The 17,483-nt window shown below is 41.3% G+C and overlaps 1 protein-coding gene across 6 annotated transcripts in view; it reads right to left on the bottom strand.

The window, feature by feature from the left end:
- LOC124606870 (calcium homeostasis endoplasmic reticulum protein) overlaps positions 1 to 17,483 on the bottom strand; it is a 377,438-nt gene that overhangs the window by 155,464 nt on the left and 204,491 nt on the right. For all 6 annotated transcript variants that reach the window (XM_047139002.1, XM_047138971.1, XM_047138963.1 and 3 more), the window contains one exon: positions 10,556 to 10,704. In XM_047139002.1, coding sequence (XP_046994958.1) covers positions 10,556 to 10,704 — 149 coding nt within the window. The remainder of the gene's footprint in view (positions 1 to 10,555; positions 10,705 to 17,483) is intronic.

Here is a 17,483-nt window from a genome sequence, read left to right as displayed (position 1 = left end):
CCAAAAAACATAAGAGTACTTGAACTTCGGCTCTTTCCATCCTTTCCATATAACATTCTTCCCACTTATATATGACAAAGTTATAAATTCTGATATTTGCTATAAAAATTATACAGCTAATCATAGTACTGTCTTCACAGCTCACCACTGCCCTACCAATCTGATTCTCAACTATATTTTTCACGCATCTGAGTCAACTTGGGAAGAACTGACTAATCTCGAAAACAACAAAAGAGAGTACCTCTTGCCACACAATGCTATTCTGACCGTGTAGGCATAAACTTTAAACCTCTCCTGGTTACCACTTTCTTAACTCTTACCATGAAACATATACGACTCCCTTACCACAATATGAGACCCACACTAACCACTACTCTCCCCACTCACCTCTGAGCAACATTTCGTCACCCCACCAACCCCTGCAACAATTTTCTATCTGCCTGGTGTAGACAGCATAAAATCTACTCCAGACTAAGCACACCTATTACATAAATGATCATAAAATCTACCCCAATCCAAGCACAGGTGCAGACCTATTACATAAATGGGGCAGGTGACTGAACTCTTACATTAGCTGAAGTGTTCTTAATCTGGCATGACAAACTCTCAAGTATTAGTAATAATGAATGGATCCCTTTGCATCCACCTCAAATCCATATCCAAGCAATACATGCAAGTATCACCTCTTTGGCCATTGGAACACCATTGAGGGAGAAGCAGGAAAAAAAATATGGCAATAAAATAAGCACCTGCGTTGTTGCCAACTGCATCTCCTGCAGCCGCCATGGAAACACATGGTGCCAGCTTTGCTGCTAGCAGCATGAGAGGTTCCACTAATAAGCACTGCCACTGTGGGCACTGATTCTTCCCCCACAAGTCACACACCAGGCCATTGTCACAGCTATAAAGGACATCATTTGGCCACTCTGCATAAGTTTCACATTGGGAGTTGCTTCGGGCAAACTGCATCTGCCAGTCCTCAATCGGAACTACCTTTGGCACAGCACAGTCATTCACTCCGAGCTGTGTTTGGGTCCTCACTCAATGTCTGGTCCAAGTTCTCCATGCAGAATACAATGTTGACGATACCCAGACCATCAATGTGCAACTCACTGTTGCTCCCATATTACAACGGTTGCATCCATAATCCATCCAATGGAGCTCAACTCTCCACATCATCCACAACAAGCATGCTATCCCCATGCAGCTATTACCTTTCACCTTTCCAAGTCCTCTCTTCTGAATCGTTCTCAGTTTCTGCAACGCCCTAGCGATATGGCTGAACAGGCATCGTAATTGGAAGAGCTCTGTCAGTGAAACGTTAGAGACCATCAGTGGATTGGAACTAGTAGTGTGGATTCATGTCCGAGTGAAAATAAAGTCCATTATTCTAGCTACCTGGGACACATTAATTGGCATGCCCCACTTGGCCGTAACAAAAAAGTTGGAGACGAGGTGTGGATTTCATCCTATCTGTGACTCTTAGACTTCTTCATACATTCCATGCTCGGTGATAGTAGCTTGATATATCTGGGACTACCTGCAATGGTTGCTGACCTTTTTTCTCTTGCCATAGAAGTGTGTCTCATTTCAGTATGGCCCCACTGTCTCTGACCATATTAGGCAGTTGCTGCTACTACAGCATATGCAATAGAACAACAACATTCTACAGAAGCTAACCCGCAAGTTGCTCACCATCACAAGCAACACCATTGCCACGCTCCCAGCCAAGCCCATCAGCACGCTGCTGACATAACAGCAGCACATCACGAGCCTGTCAGTCCCCTGCTGACAACCCACTGGTCCATGGCTTCCAGCTGAGATTGTCAGTCATGCTGCCATTCCATCTCCAGCCAGCCGAGAGCACTGGCACGCCCATGATGTCCCACTGCTCATCACCTTCCAGCCAAGTTGGCTGATGTCCCACAGGCACCTTTGCAGCTGCCCGTCACTGCACTGATGTCAGGTCAGGCAGCAGTGTAGATGCCATGTCTTCTGCTGCCACTTATGGGTTTTGCTGAGTCTCCAGCCCCTGCCACACTTCCCACTGCAGCCAGCCCCACTGGCAAGGCCTCCTTCAGCCACAGGCACAGCTAACTGGCCCACACCCAGTCTTGTCACCCTCACCACCTCTCAGTAGCCGGTATGCCTTTGTGAACGATGACCCTGCCTGTCTGTTGTTTCTCAGGTCTCAGACCATCGTGGCCTTACGTGTAGGCCATATCAGTTACACACAGGGTGCCTTGCTGGCACTGAAACATCTCAGGCACCCACCATTGGTTTAGCATCACCTCCAATGACCACCAACATTTGCCGCTGCTGGCTCACTGGTACCAGGGCATCTCCTCCCAGTGACATCCACTTTATCTTCAAGGTGGCTTTAGCACCTCACCTTAAGGGGGTTGGATATTGTCTCCACCTGGAGCGGGACTGGTCCAGACCCAACTGCAAGCAACACAGGCATATACTATGAGCTGCTGCCTCTCTGTCCACTGGAAATGCCACCGATGTAGAGGCAGGAAAACCTTAATGGTAACAACATAAGTGCACTCTATTGTTGTTAACTGCATTTCTTCTTCTACTGGTGACATACCTGTTTATTTTCATCGTATTCTTCCATCAAATGGCTATAAAGGTATAAAGGACACAGCCTGGCCACTCTGCAGCAGTTTCACAATGAGTCACTTCAGGCCCAGCACCGAAAGCATCTGGCAGACAATCTATTGGAGCTCCCTGTACCCCAGCGGTCCTTCACTTCAAGCCCTATTAGAATCTGCACTCCATGTCTCCTCCTAAGTTATCCACAAAGGGCTAGATGTTGGTCGCACCCACCATCCCTCTGGGTCGCCAGTGTGCAACTCACCTTTACTCCAAGATTATATCGGCTGTGTCTGCAGCTCATCCGATGGAGCTCAACTCTCCACATTGTTTTCAGCAGCCGTGCACTCTCCAACCAGCTCTAAGCTTCCACCACACCTTCCGGATTGTTCTTGAGCTCTACCGGTCTCAAGTGATACAGCCACACTGGCGTCACCATTGTAAAAACTCTTGTCACTGCATCGTCGACTGGAAGCTAGTACTGTGGAGTCATGCCTGAATAACTGTTTTTCTTTTTTTCCCCAGTTTATGAGTGTAAATAAAGTTCATAGTTCATTTATTCTTGGTATTGCTCTTTCCGCCAAGACACAACAGAAACAATAGTCCGTCTGAACTGATAACTCAAACACACACAGTCATGAAGTATGCCCTCCAACAAAATAACTTGGACTTAAATGTTTGCTTTATCTTATGAAGGATATACATTCTTCCTCTCAGTTTCTGTATCTCTAAACTATGAAGACAGGAATTTGACCCACGTGTGTGATTGGATATTATAAACTAGTAATTACTCTGTGTACTACATACATTCTTTTGACTCTAAAAATTAAGTTATAGCAATCAGTTAAAATGCCAACAGCCTTGCCGCAGTTGTAACACTGGTTCCCATCCGATCACCAAAGTTAGGTGCTGCTGGGTTTGGCTAGCACTTGGGTACAGGACTGTCCAGGTCTGGCAAGCATTGTGGCAAGCGGGGTGCACTCAGCCCTTGTGAGGCCAACTGAGGAGCTACTTGCTCGAGAAGTTGTGGCTCAGGTCACAAAAACTGGGAATGGCTACGAAAGCTGTGTGCTGACCACATGCCCCTCCACATCTGCATCCGATGATGACTATTGGCTGAGGATGACATGGCAGATGGCTGGTACCATCAGGCCTTCTGAGGCCTGTTCGATCAGATTATAATTTGTTAAAATATGAGGTATGTATAGAAAATAAGTATACTAGATTTTTATATTTTTTCCTAAAAAAAAGTGTATTTGAAAAAAAAAAAAAATGCAGCATATTGTTGATACATTAGCACCTGTTTGCGCACCTGCTTGTCAGCTGAAAACTTAATTCAACTGGCGTGTTCCTTCAGTGACATGAAAAGATGATGATCTGAAGATGCCAAATCAGGGCAATACAGAGGGTGGTTCAAAACATCCCAACCAAATGATTCTAAGATTGCATTGATGGCTAAGGCTGTGTGAGGATGGGCATTGTCGTGCAACAAGCACCCTCCTCTCATCAACATTCCCAATTGGTGTGACACCACTGTGATGACTGTATTTTTGCCTCAGGTGTGTAATGAGCCACCCTTGTTTCATCTTGTCACAACAGATCCCAGAAAATCCTCACATTCAAATTCAAGTTGCTCAAGAAAATTGCTGGTGATTTTGATCTGATTTGTCTTGTGCTGTTCTGTCAGCTGTTTTGTGACTCATCTTGTGCACAGCTTCTGTTCTCCCACGCGTCTGTAAATGTCTCCTTTAAGAGAGTTCAGGAGAGTTGTGGAAACATCACAGAAATTTCATCCACTATCGATCAGTGGTCTTCACAAACAGTTTCCTTGATTTTTTGCACCAACTCATCAGTCGGAATGGTAGGCCTTCCACTCCTCTTTTTGTCATGAATGTTTGTTCTGCCTTCAGTAAACTTCACAAATCACTTAAACACACTGGTTCTGCTCATAACACCTTCGTCATACACCATTTTGATTTGCAAAAAAATTCTGATATTTACTATTCCTTTTGCAAGTAGGAAGCGGATCACAACATGTGGCTTGCACTTGGTGGGATTTCTTAACAACGTGTTTCACACAAATAGATACTATAATGTGAGTTTGCATACTACCATGTTGCAGCAGTGATCGCTCTGCTTAGGGGGATCCCCCTCGGCCACTCAGTCTTGCAAACACTCCAAAAATAAAAACTGCAACCCATCATGATCACAATACATTTACTTTCTGAACATGACTTGCAGTTTATTTAGAATGCAAGTTGTAACAAAGCAGGACTGGTCCAGACCATTCTACTTTATCTACAACCATAATTTATAAGTTTTTTCCCTAATATTCTTATTCAAATATCCATGGTAATCTGACAATAGTGAGTACTTGTTATATAAAATGTCAGTTTTGCATGAACGGAAATCCCCTTAAAAACCCTATTATTCAGATCGTGCTATGTACTGTTCTGATTGTATCGTAATAATTAGTTTAACTAAAAATGCAGTAGGTTACCTTCCATTAGGAACGTGGGTGACTCTCAATGATTGTGATATGACTTTCAAATGATAGAGCACAGCAACCAGTCATCCTTTTCTTGCACGTTTTATTCTGCAAATCTATATTTCAGTTAGTGCCTAGCCATTATCAATGCACCATTTCATAGGATCAATGCATGTTCTAGTATGGTGTTCGAGAGTTTGTCACAATTCTTTCACGTAGCCTTGAAAGAACTGTGACAGACGCCTGAACAACGGGGGGCTGACCAACTAGAGTATGCACTGATACTATGAAATGGTGCACTGACAATGGCTAGGCACTAGCCAAAATATAGATCTACTGAATAAATCCTGCAAGAAAAGGGCGACTGATTGCTGTCCTCTTTCATTCGAAAAAATGCAGTAGTTTAAAAGTTACTGTAATTATAAAATTTTTTACCTCCACCTATCAACAAAAACACCATGAGCTATTACATTAATCTAAAGGAAATACTCCATTCCTTACAAAGTGTAATTTCCCTAATTTTAGAAATGTAATTAATCTGCCCAGACTTAATTAGTTTATCTGATATTCTTAATTAAATATTCAACCAGCCAAAACTTCCAGAAGAGATTACAACCAAATTACTGTAACATTCCACAATTTATTCATATACTTTTGTTAATCTGAAGTTTCTGCATTCAATGACACCCATATTATGTGACAACCTTCTGCAATTAAGAATTATGTAATTTTCAATAACTAAATTTCATCATTCAATATGGGTGCCATACTGGTAATCTACATCTACATCTACATTGATACTCCGCAAGCCACCCAACGGTGTGTGGCGGAGGGCACTTTACGTGCCACTGTCATTACCTCCCTTTCCTCTTCCAGTCGCGTATGGTTCGCGGGAAGAACGACTGCCGGAAAGCCTCCCTGCGCGCTCTAATCTCTCTAATTTTACATTCGTGATCTCCTCGGGAGGTATAAGTAGGGGGAAGCAATATATTCGATACCTCATCCAGAAACGCACCCTCTCGAAACCTGGACAGCAAGCTACACCGCGATGCAGAGCGCCTCTCTTGCAGAGTCTGCCACTTGAGTTTATTAAACATCTCCATAACGCTATCACGGTTACCAAATAACCCGGTGACGAAACGCGCCGCTCTTCTTTGGATCTTTTCTATCTCCTCCGTCAACCCGACCTGGTACGGATCCCACACTGATGAGCAATACTCAAGTATAGGTCGAACGAGTGTTTTGTAAGCCACCTCCTTTGTTGATGGACTACATTTTCTAAGCACTCTCCAAATGAATCTCAACCTGGTACCCGCCTTACCAACAATTAATTTTATATGATCATTCCACTTCAAATCGTTCCGTACGCATACTCCCAGATATTTTACAGAAGTAACTGCTACCAGTGTTTGTTCCGCTATCATATAATCATACAATAAAGGATCCTTCTTTCTATGTATTCGCAATACATTACATTTGTCTATGTTAAGGGTCAGTTGCCACTCCCTGCACCAAGTGCCTATCCGCTGCAGATCTTCCTGTATTTCGCTACAATTTTCTAATGCAGCAACTTCTCTGTATACTACAGCATCATCCACGAAAAGCCGCATGGAACTTCCGACACTATCTACTAAGTCATTTATATATATTGTGAAAAGCAATGGTCCCATAACACTCCCCTGTGGCACGCCAGAGGTTACTTTAACATCTGTAGACGTCTCTCCATTGATAACAACATGCTGTGTTCTGTTTGCTAAAAACTCTTCAATCCAGCCACACAGCTGGTCTGATATTCCGTAGGCTCTTACTTTGTTTATCAGGCGACAGTGCGGAACTGTATCGAACGCCTTCCGGAAGTCAAGAAAAATAGCATCTACCTGGGAGCCTGTATCTAATATTTTCTGGGTCTCATGAACAAATAAGGCGAGTTGGGTCTCACACGATCGCTGTTTCCGGAATCCATGTTGATTCCTACATAGTAGATTCTGGGTTTCCAGAAATGACATGATACGCGAGCAAAAAACATGTTCTAAAATTCTACAAGAGATCGACGTAAGAGATATAGGTCTATAGTTTTGCGTATCTGCTCGACGACCCTTCTTGAAGACTGGGACTACCTGTGCTCTTTTCCAATCATTTGGAACCCTCCGTTCCTCTAGAGACTTGCGGTACACGGCTGTTAGAAGGGGGGCAAGTTCTTTCGCGTACTCTGTGTAGAATCGAATTGGTATCCCGTCAGGTCCAGTGGACTTTCCTCTATTGAGTGATTCCAGTTGCTTTTCTATTCCTTGGACACTTATTTCGATGTCAGCCATTTTTTCGTTTGTGCGAGGATTTAGAGAAGGAACTGCAGTGCGGTCTTCCTCTGTGAAACAGCTTTGGAAAAAGGTGTTTAGTATTTCAGCTTTACGCGTGTCATCCTCTGTTTCAATGCCATCATCATCCCGTAGTGTCTGGATATGCTGTTTCAAGCCACTTACTGATTTAACGCAAGACCAGAACTTCCTAGGATTTTCTGTCAAGTCGGTACATAGAATTTTACTTTCGAATTCAATGAACGCTTCACGCATAGCCCTCCTTACGCTAACTTTGACATCGTTTAGCTTCTGTTTGTCTGAGAGGTTTTGGCTGCGTTTAAACTTGGAGTGGAGCTCTCTTTGCTTTCGCAGTAGTTTCCTAACTTTGTTGTTGTACCACGGTGGGTTTTTCCCGTCCCTCACAGTTTTACTCGGCACGTACCTGTCTAAAACGCATTTTACGATTGCCTTGAACTTTTTCCATAAACACTCAACATTGTCAGTGTCGGAACAGAAATTTTCGTTTTGATCTGTTAGGTAGTCTGAAATCTGCCTTCTATTACTGTTGCTAAACAGATAAACCTTCCTCCCTTTTTTTATATTCCTATTAACTTCCATATTCAGGGATGCTGCAACGGCCTTATGATCACTGATTCCCTGTTCTGTACATACAGAGTCGAAAAGTTCGGGTCTGTTTGTTATCAGTAGGTCCAAGATGTTATCTCCACGAGTCGGTTCTCTGTTTAATTGCTCGAGGTAATTTTCGGATAGTGCACTCAGTATAATGTCACTCGATGCTCTGTCCCTACCACCCGTCCTAAACATCTGAGTGTCCCAGTCTATATCTGGTAAATTAAAATCTCCACCTAAGACTATAACATGCTGAGAAAATTTATGTGAAATGTATTCCAAATTTTCTCTCAGTTGTTCTGCCACTAATGCTGCTGAGTCGGGAGGTCGGTAAAAGGAGCCAATTATTAACCTAGTTCGGTTGTTGAGTGTAACCTCCACCCATAATAATTCACAGGAACTATCCACTTCTACTTCACTACAGGATAAACTACTACTAACAGCGACGAACACTCCACCACCGGTTGCATGCAATCTATCCTTTCTAAACACCGTCTGTACCTTTGTAAAAATTTCGGCAGAATTTATCTCTGGCTTAAGCCAGCTTTCTGTACCTATAACGATTTCAGCTTCGGTGCTTTCTATCAGCGCTTGAAGTTCCGGTACTTTACCAACGCAGCTTCGACAGTTGACAATTACAATACCGATTGCTGCTTGGTCCCCGCATGTCCTGACTTTGCCCCACACCCGTTGAGGCTGTTGCCCTTTCTGTACTTATCCAGTGAAGCCCGGTGTGTATACATAGTTTGGTTCTGTACATTTTAATAGCTACTGCTCATAGCCAATATTTCTTACATCAAACTTGAGCACAGTTTCAACTGCCTGTTAGGAATGAATTTTTTACCCAGTGCGATTTTCAAACTGTAAATGGATAACCAAAATTACTTAATATTCCAGTGCGAATCTTTACAGGGCCATAGATCACACCATTTGACTCGGTCTGCTTTGAGTCTAAATTACTCTATATTCAGTCTTAGCTTTTGACTTAATTTCAGTCAATATGAGTTGAGTCTGAGCTTTGCTTTCCCAGTCTTAGCACTGAATTGATCGTATCATTGGATTACGTTTGTTATTCCTTTGGCACCACATTTCTGTTACAGAAAAGTATTTGTGTTTATTTACATCAGTTTCAGCAACCGTTACATTGCAGTATAATGTTGCATAACCAATACCATGTGAATTCATTTGCAGGTTGTGAGCAGTATCTGTTAGAATGCAAGTAAAACACTTTAAGTACATGCACATTTTATGGCCACTGTATGGGGTGGAAAAATTACTAATATTTTGTGTACTGGTAATATACTTCAGAAATGCTTAGATTGGTTGTTAATGAACAGCTATTGTTTCTATTAGTAGGTATTTGTTAATGCCACTAGTGTAATGAATAGCAGAGAACATAACATTTAATGTTTTTTTGTGTGATTAGCAAAAGTCTGTTTTCCTTACCTGTTAGAAACATTTAAACAGTGTGACAACTGGTCACTGTTTATAGGAAATCAGCGACATAAATAAAAACAGGAAGAATTTTCCATGTGAAACTATAAAGCAACTGTTTGACTTTTCATTTCGTTTGACACAGAATCCTGTCACATAGGTTTTCAGGTACCGAATAAGAGAGTGCGCACAGCTACCGACTGCAGGTACTACCACAGGTAGGTGTTGAAACATGACAAAGCGTGCCAATTACACTTTTCTCTCATCACTCTTTCACCCCCCAATTTATCCACTGTATGTCTGGTCAGATAGGATAAAACAAAGATTTGTTCTAGTTTACTATAGAAATCCTTATTTGTTTAAAGGCATCCTTGCAATATAAGGAAACATCCTACAGAATCAGGAGTCTGTTACACGAAACTGTTTTGCCTTGGCTACTAGTAAGTCATAGGTAGTTATTAACTGGTGTTTATGCTGGTTGCACATAAAGAGACTCTGCTGTAAAACAAAGCTGATTCAGTTATATGTTAGACATTTTCAGTTTTCTGTAAATACCAAATAGCCAAAGTTGACATCATGTATCTTATTTCAAACACCACAACACCAAGTTTGATGTTACATACTGCATATGGAAACTTACAAAATAAAAACATTCAACAATGCATAAAACCAAAATCATATAAATAGTATTTCAACAGTATTAGGAACAGAATAGACTGATATTCACTGTAAAGATGACCTGTTGAGTTGCAGACAGGCAAAACGAAAAGACTGTTAAACGTCAAATCCTTCTTCAGCAAGGAAAATACAAATACGTTCGCAGAAGCAAGCATACCTCATGCAAACATGACCACTACCAGCAGCAGCTCTGGTTTGAGCCGTCAGTGGTAAAAGTTTCGCGCATGAGGTGTGCCTGCTTTTGTGAATGTGTGTGTGTTTTATTTGCTGAAGAAGGCTTTGGCCGAAAGCTACAACGTGTAACGTTCTTTTTTGTGGTCTGTCTGCAGTTCAATGAGTCAGCTTTATGGTGAGAGGCAACTTATCCATTTCCTAAAATTGCTGATATTCAAACCTGGAGTTTCAATTGTTTGTTTAAGTGGTACTTCACCTTGATTAGAGGTACCATGAGTCCAGCAGGTAATTCAAAATACGGAACACTTGGCATTAACTCATCCAACAAGACTTCAGGAACAGGCGTGGTCACTGCCGGTAAAGGAAATCCTGGAGGCGGCTTACTGAGATCCGGTAATTCCACTCCTGAAAACAGATTAAATGTTTCAAAAGTAAATTTTAATGAAGAAAATACTGCATAAAACTTAGCTATATTGTTAAAGTCTCTGAGCTTATAAGCACATTTAGAAAACTCTGATCCAGCATACTAAGTAATTTTCTTTGCACTTGAGAACATTCCTGCCTGGCAGATCTATGACATTATTAGCAATTAGGATTGTGGAAGAGCCACACTGGTTCCTCTCAACCCTAATTATGAAGTATCTATCTTATGCTGGAAGAACAGGCTGTGCATCTAGAGGATATGTAGCACTTATGAGTCTTTAATAACAATCCAAAATACAGGTGTTTTACAAAAGATACCAGGTTTTAAATTATCTACTTGTCATTGGCAACCAAATCGATCTTAGTAAGATGAATGGATTACACAAAGAATATAATGGTATCACATAACATCACTCTGCAGAACAAAGTGTCAGTACTGTCAGCTTCACTGCACAAGTCACCTGCCTATCATTGTACCATAGTTCTGCCTTTCCAGTTGTTTTATCTCTATTTAAATAATTTTTATTTCATCATACTCCTTTTCTCCCATCATGTTATTAAAGGGCATAGCACCACCAAGCATTCACAGGAAAGCAGCTGCAGAACTGAAAAAGAAGAAACGGGAAGCTGCTGATCCCAGACATCCCATGTTTGGATATGAGCCTCAACAACCGAGACTCAGATCAAGAAGGAGCTTTATCCAGACAACTACAGCAACTCTTTCATCTCCTAGAACTCACAAAGAAATACTCTCTGCCTGAGTTGCACCAAATTAATGTTAAACAGGAACCAGCCCGAGGCTCACACTTGCATTATGGGACATGGAAGGCACTGAGCAGACAGAGAACTGGGGTGTCATGATGCAAAATCATCATCAGGAAATAGAGCTTCCGCCTGTGTGGCAATCTACAGGACCAACAACATCTGCTAATCTGCAGGAACTGGCAGAATACCTGTGCTATCGGTGATCTTGCTGCAGCTAATAAAGCAGCAGCCAAAACCACTGAATATTGGGCTCTCCACAGGACAAGAAAGAGAACTATCTTGCTATCTTTTTACCTTCCTGTCTGTATTTCATGAATTCTTGTTGAGCGAATAAATCCTTGTATTTATATTGTCGTTACTTCCTGTCTTTATTGAATTTTCTAAAATGAATGCTTTGTATGTAATTAACCTCTGTATGTTATTAATCCTCTACCAGTAATGTAATAATTTCATGTCCTGAGCACACAAAATAAATAAATCCCATCATGTGTTTTCACGTTATGTTATTCTCTTACATTTTAAGACACACCTTGTACTATTGCCTCTTCTATTATCCACTGTATATGCTTTCTGTACTTTCACAATACTCTGCTTTTAACTATGGCTCCCCACTGCCATATCTTCATCCTAATCTCAGGTTTTTATAATCTTGTCTACAACATTCCACTGTTAATATTTATTTTATTTCATTTCAGTTCCCTTCCTTAGATCACGAGTGGCTTTCTTTTATGACCTTACCAAAGTTTACAAGATATTTCTTCTCTCCTTTCACAAGGAAAAATAGTTACTGTTTGGAGAAATTATATTGAGTGTTACTGGAAATTCTTCAATGGTGCTGTTGCTGTTTTTCACTTTATCTTTGTTGTGTTTGATGTTTAACTTTTTAATGCTTTGAATCTCACACACTCACACTCTGCATGCTTCTCCATGTGTTGTATAAAGCAGTAGTTAATCCTTGTCGAAAACAATATGCATTGTGCAGTGCTAATGGGACACATGTAGTAAATACCATGGTGTAGCTCTTGTATTATTTACAGGTAGATTCAATGGTGCAGATTATGTGAAAGGATGTTGTTACATCAAAGCAAAAAGTGAGATTAAAATTAAGAGCTTCTGATCCTTACTAAATGGATATTACATCACAATAAAAAGTGAGGTTGAAATTAGGAACTTCTGAGCCTCACTGAAAAGTATTAGCACTTACAAGAAAGAAAATAATATTTCACAAGCTGGATGCACAAAGTTTTCATGAAAAGCTGTATCATTTTGAAGTTAAATAGCTTGGGGACAAGAAGATTACAAGTGGTCTCTTTATTGTGAACATTGCCATTCAATTGAAAGATGCACCCTGCTGTTGAGCCACAATTATTATATACTGCAAAAATATAATTCAGAAGTTTCACAACAAATATTAAATGGTGCTGAAAGTGACAATGGAAACTGTCCTTAACACTTGGAATCAAAGAAAAAGTTATAATAAGCTGCAAACACAGCTGTTGCACTCACATCAAAAGCAATTCTAAATGTGTATCATGTTCAGCACTGAGATGGTGCAAATAAATAATGAAATTAGTAATCAGCTTTTGAATATGTCATCCAAAACTGACACACTTGCCTGGACAGTCAATTCTTTCTTCAAGTTTGCCTAGTGTTGAAGGGCTGTTACAGAAAACTGTGTCATTCAACAGACACTAGACTCAGTATGTACTAGACGGCAGTGACTGAGGCTCAGCTGCAACATCTCACACAGGCCTCTTAGATTATGCTTAATAAACACACAACTGTTGCAACAATTTCCAATGCAACTATAATTTGTGAGTGGCTAACATTTTTAACAACACTTTTACTACAGTAGCCAAATACTGCAATTTGTTATACAGATGGTGAATGGTTTTCATATCCACACACTTTACAGCTTGAAAATGAACACGTTTAAAACAGAAATGCTGGCCAGTACTAACTTCCAGGTGGTGAAACATTTTGTGCTGCCAACAGACAAACACAAAAATAAAAGTGTTGACATTATCTATGCATATGGAGTTATTAATTCCTTTTTCAAAGAAACTGGAGGAACATAGGGGAAAATTTAAGAAGGAAAGGCAGGTCACTGAGACCCCAGAACGAAGGGACCCACCTGTTTGGTCACACCAGCCAACTTCATCCTTACCCATAACTACTTCCCTTTTGAGGGCCAGACCTCCAAAAAATCAGGGGGGGCTGCTGTGGGAACTAGGGACAGCCCATCCTATGTCAATTTTTTCATGGGCTGCATGGCAGAGGCATTCCTCAAGACCCAGAAGCTGGGGATCCCGACTCAATACATATTTATCAGTGACATCTTTGTGATCTGGACTCAAATTGAGAGGAACTGCTACATTCTCTGCAACAAATTAACTCCTTTTCCCCGGAACCTTTCCAAAACCAAAGCAACCGAGTGAGGTGGCGCAGTGGCTAGGACACTGGACTCGCATTTGAGAGGATGACGGTTCAATCCTGCGTCCAGCCATCCTGATTTAGATTTTCCGTGATTTCCCTAAATCGCTCCAGGCAAATGCCGGGATGGCTCCTTTGAAAGGGCATGGCCGACTTCCTTCCCTGTCGTTCCCTAATCTGATGACCTCGCTGTCTGGTCTCCTTCCACAAACAACCTAACCCACAAACAAAGCCACCTTCCTTTACATTGACCTCCACCTCACTGAAGTCCACAACCAAAGCTCAGTCCATATAAAACCAAGCAATAAGCAACAATACCACATTCTGAATGCTATCAACCCCTCCACATCAACTGCTCTCTTCCATATAGCATAGGCATCCACAATATACCTACCTGCTCCATTAGTGAATCCTTCAGCACTTACACCACCAAACTCTCCCAGACTTTCACCTTCCATAACTACCCCACACATGTTATTCACAATCTCTTCTCCCCAGCAGTATCTTCTTCTGAGTCAGTTCCCACTTACAAAAATCTCAGAAGCACTCAATGCTCAAGTCAAGCCCTAAAATGAGATCCTCCCTCCCCGATATTCTATTAACATCACCCAACGTCAGCTCCCATCACACGCCTAGGCTCCATAACATCCTAGTCAAACCATATGACATTCTCAAACCATCATACCTACCCCTAGTTTCCTAACCCTCTAACTGTCCCCACTGATAAATCTGCATCATTCACTATTTATTCTAGACTCATCATTGGTAAATTGTGCAATATCGAATGCAGAGCAACTCATGAAACGACACAAGTTGTTTATCAACTAAATTATGTCCACTGCACAGCATTTTATGTGGGCAGGAACACTAGTAAACTGGCTGAGCATGTGAATTGACAGAAAAGAGCTCCCTACCTTAGGGAGATTCTGTACCTAGTTTCCAAAATGCTTTACCAGATGACTCATGCCCCCAATGCCTGCTACATCAAAAGGGCTACTTGGATCCTCCCATGCGATACAAGTTGTTCTGAAAGTCAGAGATGGGAACTTGGCTTCAACCCGTCCTTGCACCCGACATCTTCCTGAATTTAATCTCTGTTAATACGCCCTACCTCTCTTTTTTCATTATACCTTTATTTTTCTCAGTTTTGTCTGCCTCCCTCCCCACTTCCTGTCTTGCATTTATTTGCATTCTCAAGTGAATTTTCCATTGATGCAGCTGAATATGCATAAACCAAGATAAGTGAGTGAATTTACTGATATTGGGAGGGCTGTAAGAAAGCAAGAGGATATATAGAATAGGTTATGAATAGGTAAGTATAAGGCCTATCTGTATAGGGGGGGGGAAAAGTGTTAGTTCATACAGGCTCCAGTGGAATATTAAAAATGCTATAGCTTAAAATTTTATTTTAATGCTTGTAACATAGTTCTTCTGTTCTAATTTGCCATGGTCTAGGGACGTATCTTTTTCCATATATGCCTAACAAATAAAAAGTGGGTAGCTCATGGAAGAAAAGTATTTTATTTCTACGAGTTTTAAGCACACCTGTTCCCCACTATGTGCATCATGAACCATTAGGTCAAATTTTTGGATGGACGGGAATAATCTTCAAGAAGACAACTGCCGCATCATCATCGACATTGTCGTACTACGAGAGACCTACAACATGTCCTGCAGGATACCTGTGTGAAAGTAAAAACTTTCGACAGGAGCTGTCGATCACGGTGTTATCATCATACCTCTCTCTCACCAAATTAACTGTATTTTTACACAGTTAATAAGAAATTTAAAATTGTGCACAGGCAGAAATTACACGAAAGCAAAGTGACCACAGAAGACGCTATATACACTGATCGGGAAAAAAATAACAGAACCAAGAAGGAGATGCGCAACATAAACGAATGTTGGTAGGCATATTTCTACATCTAGAAGATGATGTCTATTCCGATTTTGTGCCAGTTGCATAGGAGTGCCACTAATAGTGGCACTATGGGAATGCAAATCAGGTTTGCTTTAAACACATGCTGTAACAATCATGAACATCAGTTACTTTTGAGATTGGATGTGTGAGTTGATGTTAGTCAAGAATGCCTTTAAGATGACAAAGATGGCATTATCAACACCTAACTGAGTTTGAACGAGGTTGTGTAATAGGGCTATGAGAAGCTGGGTGTCCCTTCTGCATCATTGCAGAAAGACTTGGCAGGAACGTAGCCAATGTACATGACTGCTGGCAGCAGTATCACGAAAATGTATGTTTCCAAGAAGACCAGGCTCAGGCCAGCCATGTGGCACTACTGAGAGACAAGACCATCGTATTCAGCATTTGGCTCTGGCACATCATTCTGCATCTGCACCAGCAATTTGAGCAGCAGTTGGCACCACAGTGACACAATGAACTTTTACAAATTGGTTAGTTCAAGGACAGCTCCAAGGCAGACGCCCTGTAGCATGTGTTCCACTGACCACCCAACTACCAACATCTGCGACTTCAGTAGTGTCCAGTGAGAGCTCAATGGAGGGTAAGGTGCAGGTCTGTTGTGTTTTACGATGGAAGCTGGTTCTGTCTCAGTGACCGTGATGGCCGTGTGTTAGTTTGAAGGAGGTCAGTTGAGGGTCTTCAACCAACTTGTCTGCATACTAGATACACTGGACCTATACCTCGAGTTATGGTCTGGGGTGTGATTTCATATGACAGCAGGAGCACTCTCATGGTTATCCCATACACTCTGATTGCAAATCTGTATGTCAATCTAGTGATCTTATGTGTTGTGCTGCCATTCATGAAGAGCATTCCAGGGGGTGTTCTCCAATGGGATAAGCTCACCCACATACCAATGTTGTAACTCAATGTGCTCTACAGTGTTGACATGTTGCCTTAGCCTGCTCGATCACCAGATCTCTCTCCAGTCGAGCATATATGGAACATCATTAGACAATAACTCCAGCATCATCCACAAATAGTGTTAAGCTTCCCTGTATTGACCAACCAAATCCAACAGGCATAGAACTCCGTCCCACAAACTGACAGACATCACCTGTACAACACAATGTATGCACATTTGCATGCAACATTCTGGCATTTACACCAGTTATTAATGTCCAGCATTTCACATTTTCAATGTCTTATCTTGCACTTACATTAACCTGTGATCTTGCAATGTTAATTCCTTAAATATGATACCAAGGAAAATGTATGCTCAAAATTTCATTATTCTACATTAATTACTTTTAGGTGTTGCAATTTCTTTTCCAACAGTGTAAGAAGCCATCAACAAATCTAAAGAGAATATTCAAAAAACTGTTAAGGTTTGATGCCATGCCTCATTAAGGAACAACATGTAATTTCTGGCCAGTTACAGGTACAAAAATAGGTGCACAGTCAAGTGATAGCAAAAGAAAGGCAGTAATTCTTATGGAGAGATAACAGACATTCCTCTCCTCAAGGAAAATATAGGAGTAAAATCACTCTTACAATTTAAAGGAAAATGCAATCAATCTACACATAACAGAGGATTGCACCAATGCTGGTCACTGTTTACCAAAGATTATTCAAGCAGCTG

Source organism: Schistocerca americana, chromosome 1 (assembly GCF_021461395.2).
Source record: "Schistocerca americana isolate TAMUIC-IGC-003095 chromosome 1, iqSchAmer2.1, whole genome shotgun sequence".
Classification (NCBI taxonomy): domain Eukaryota; kingdom Metazoa; phylum Arthropoda; class Insecta; order Orthoptera; family Acrididae; genus Schistocerca; species Schistocerca americana.
This window is presented reverse-complemented; position numbering and strand designations above follow the sequence as displayed.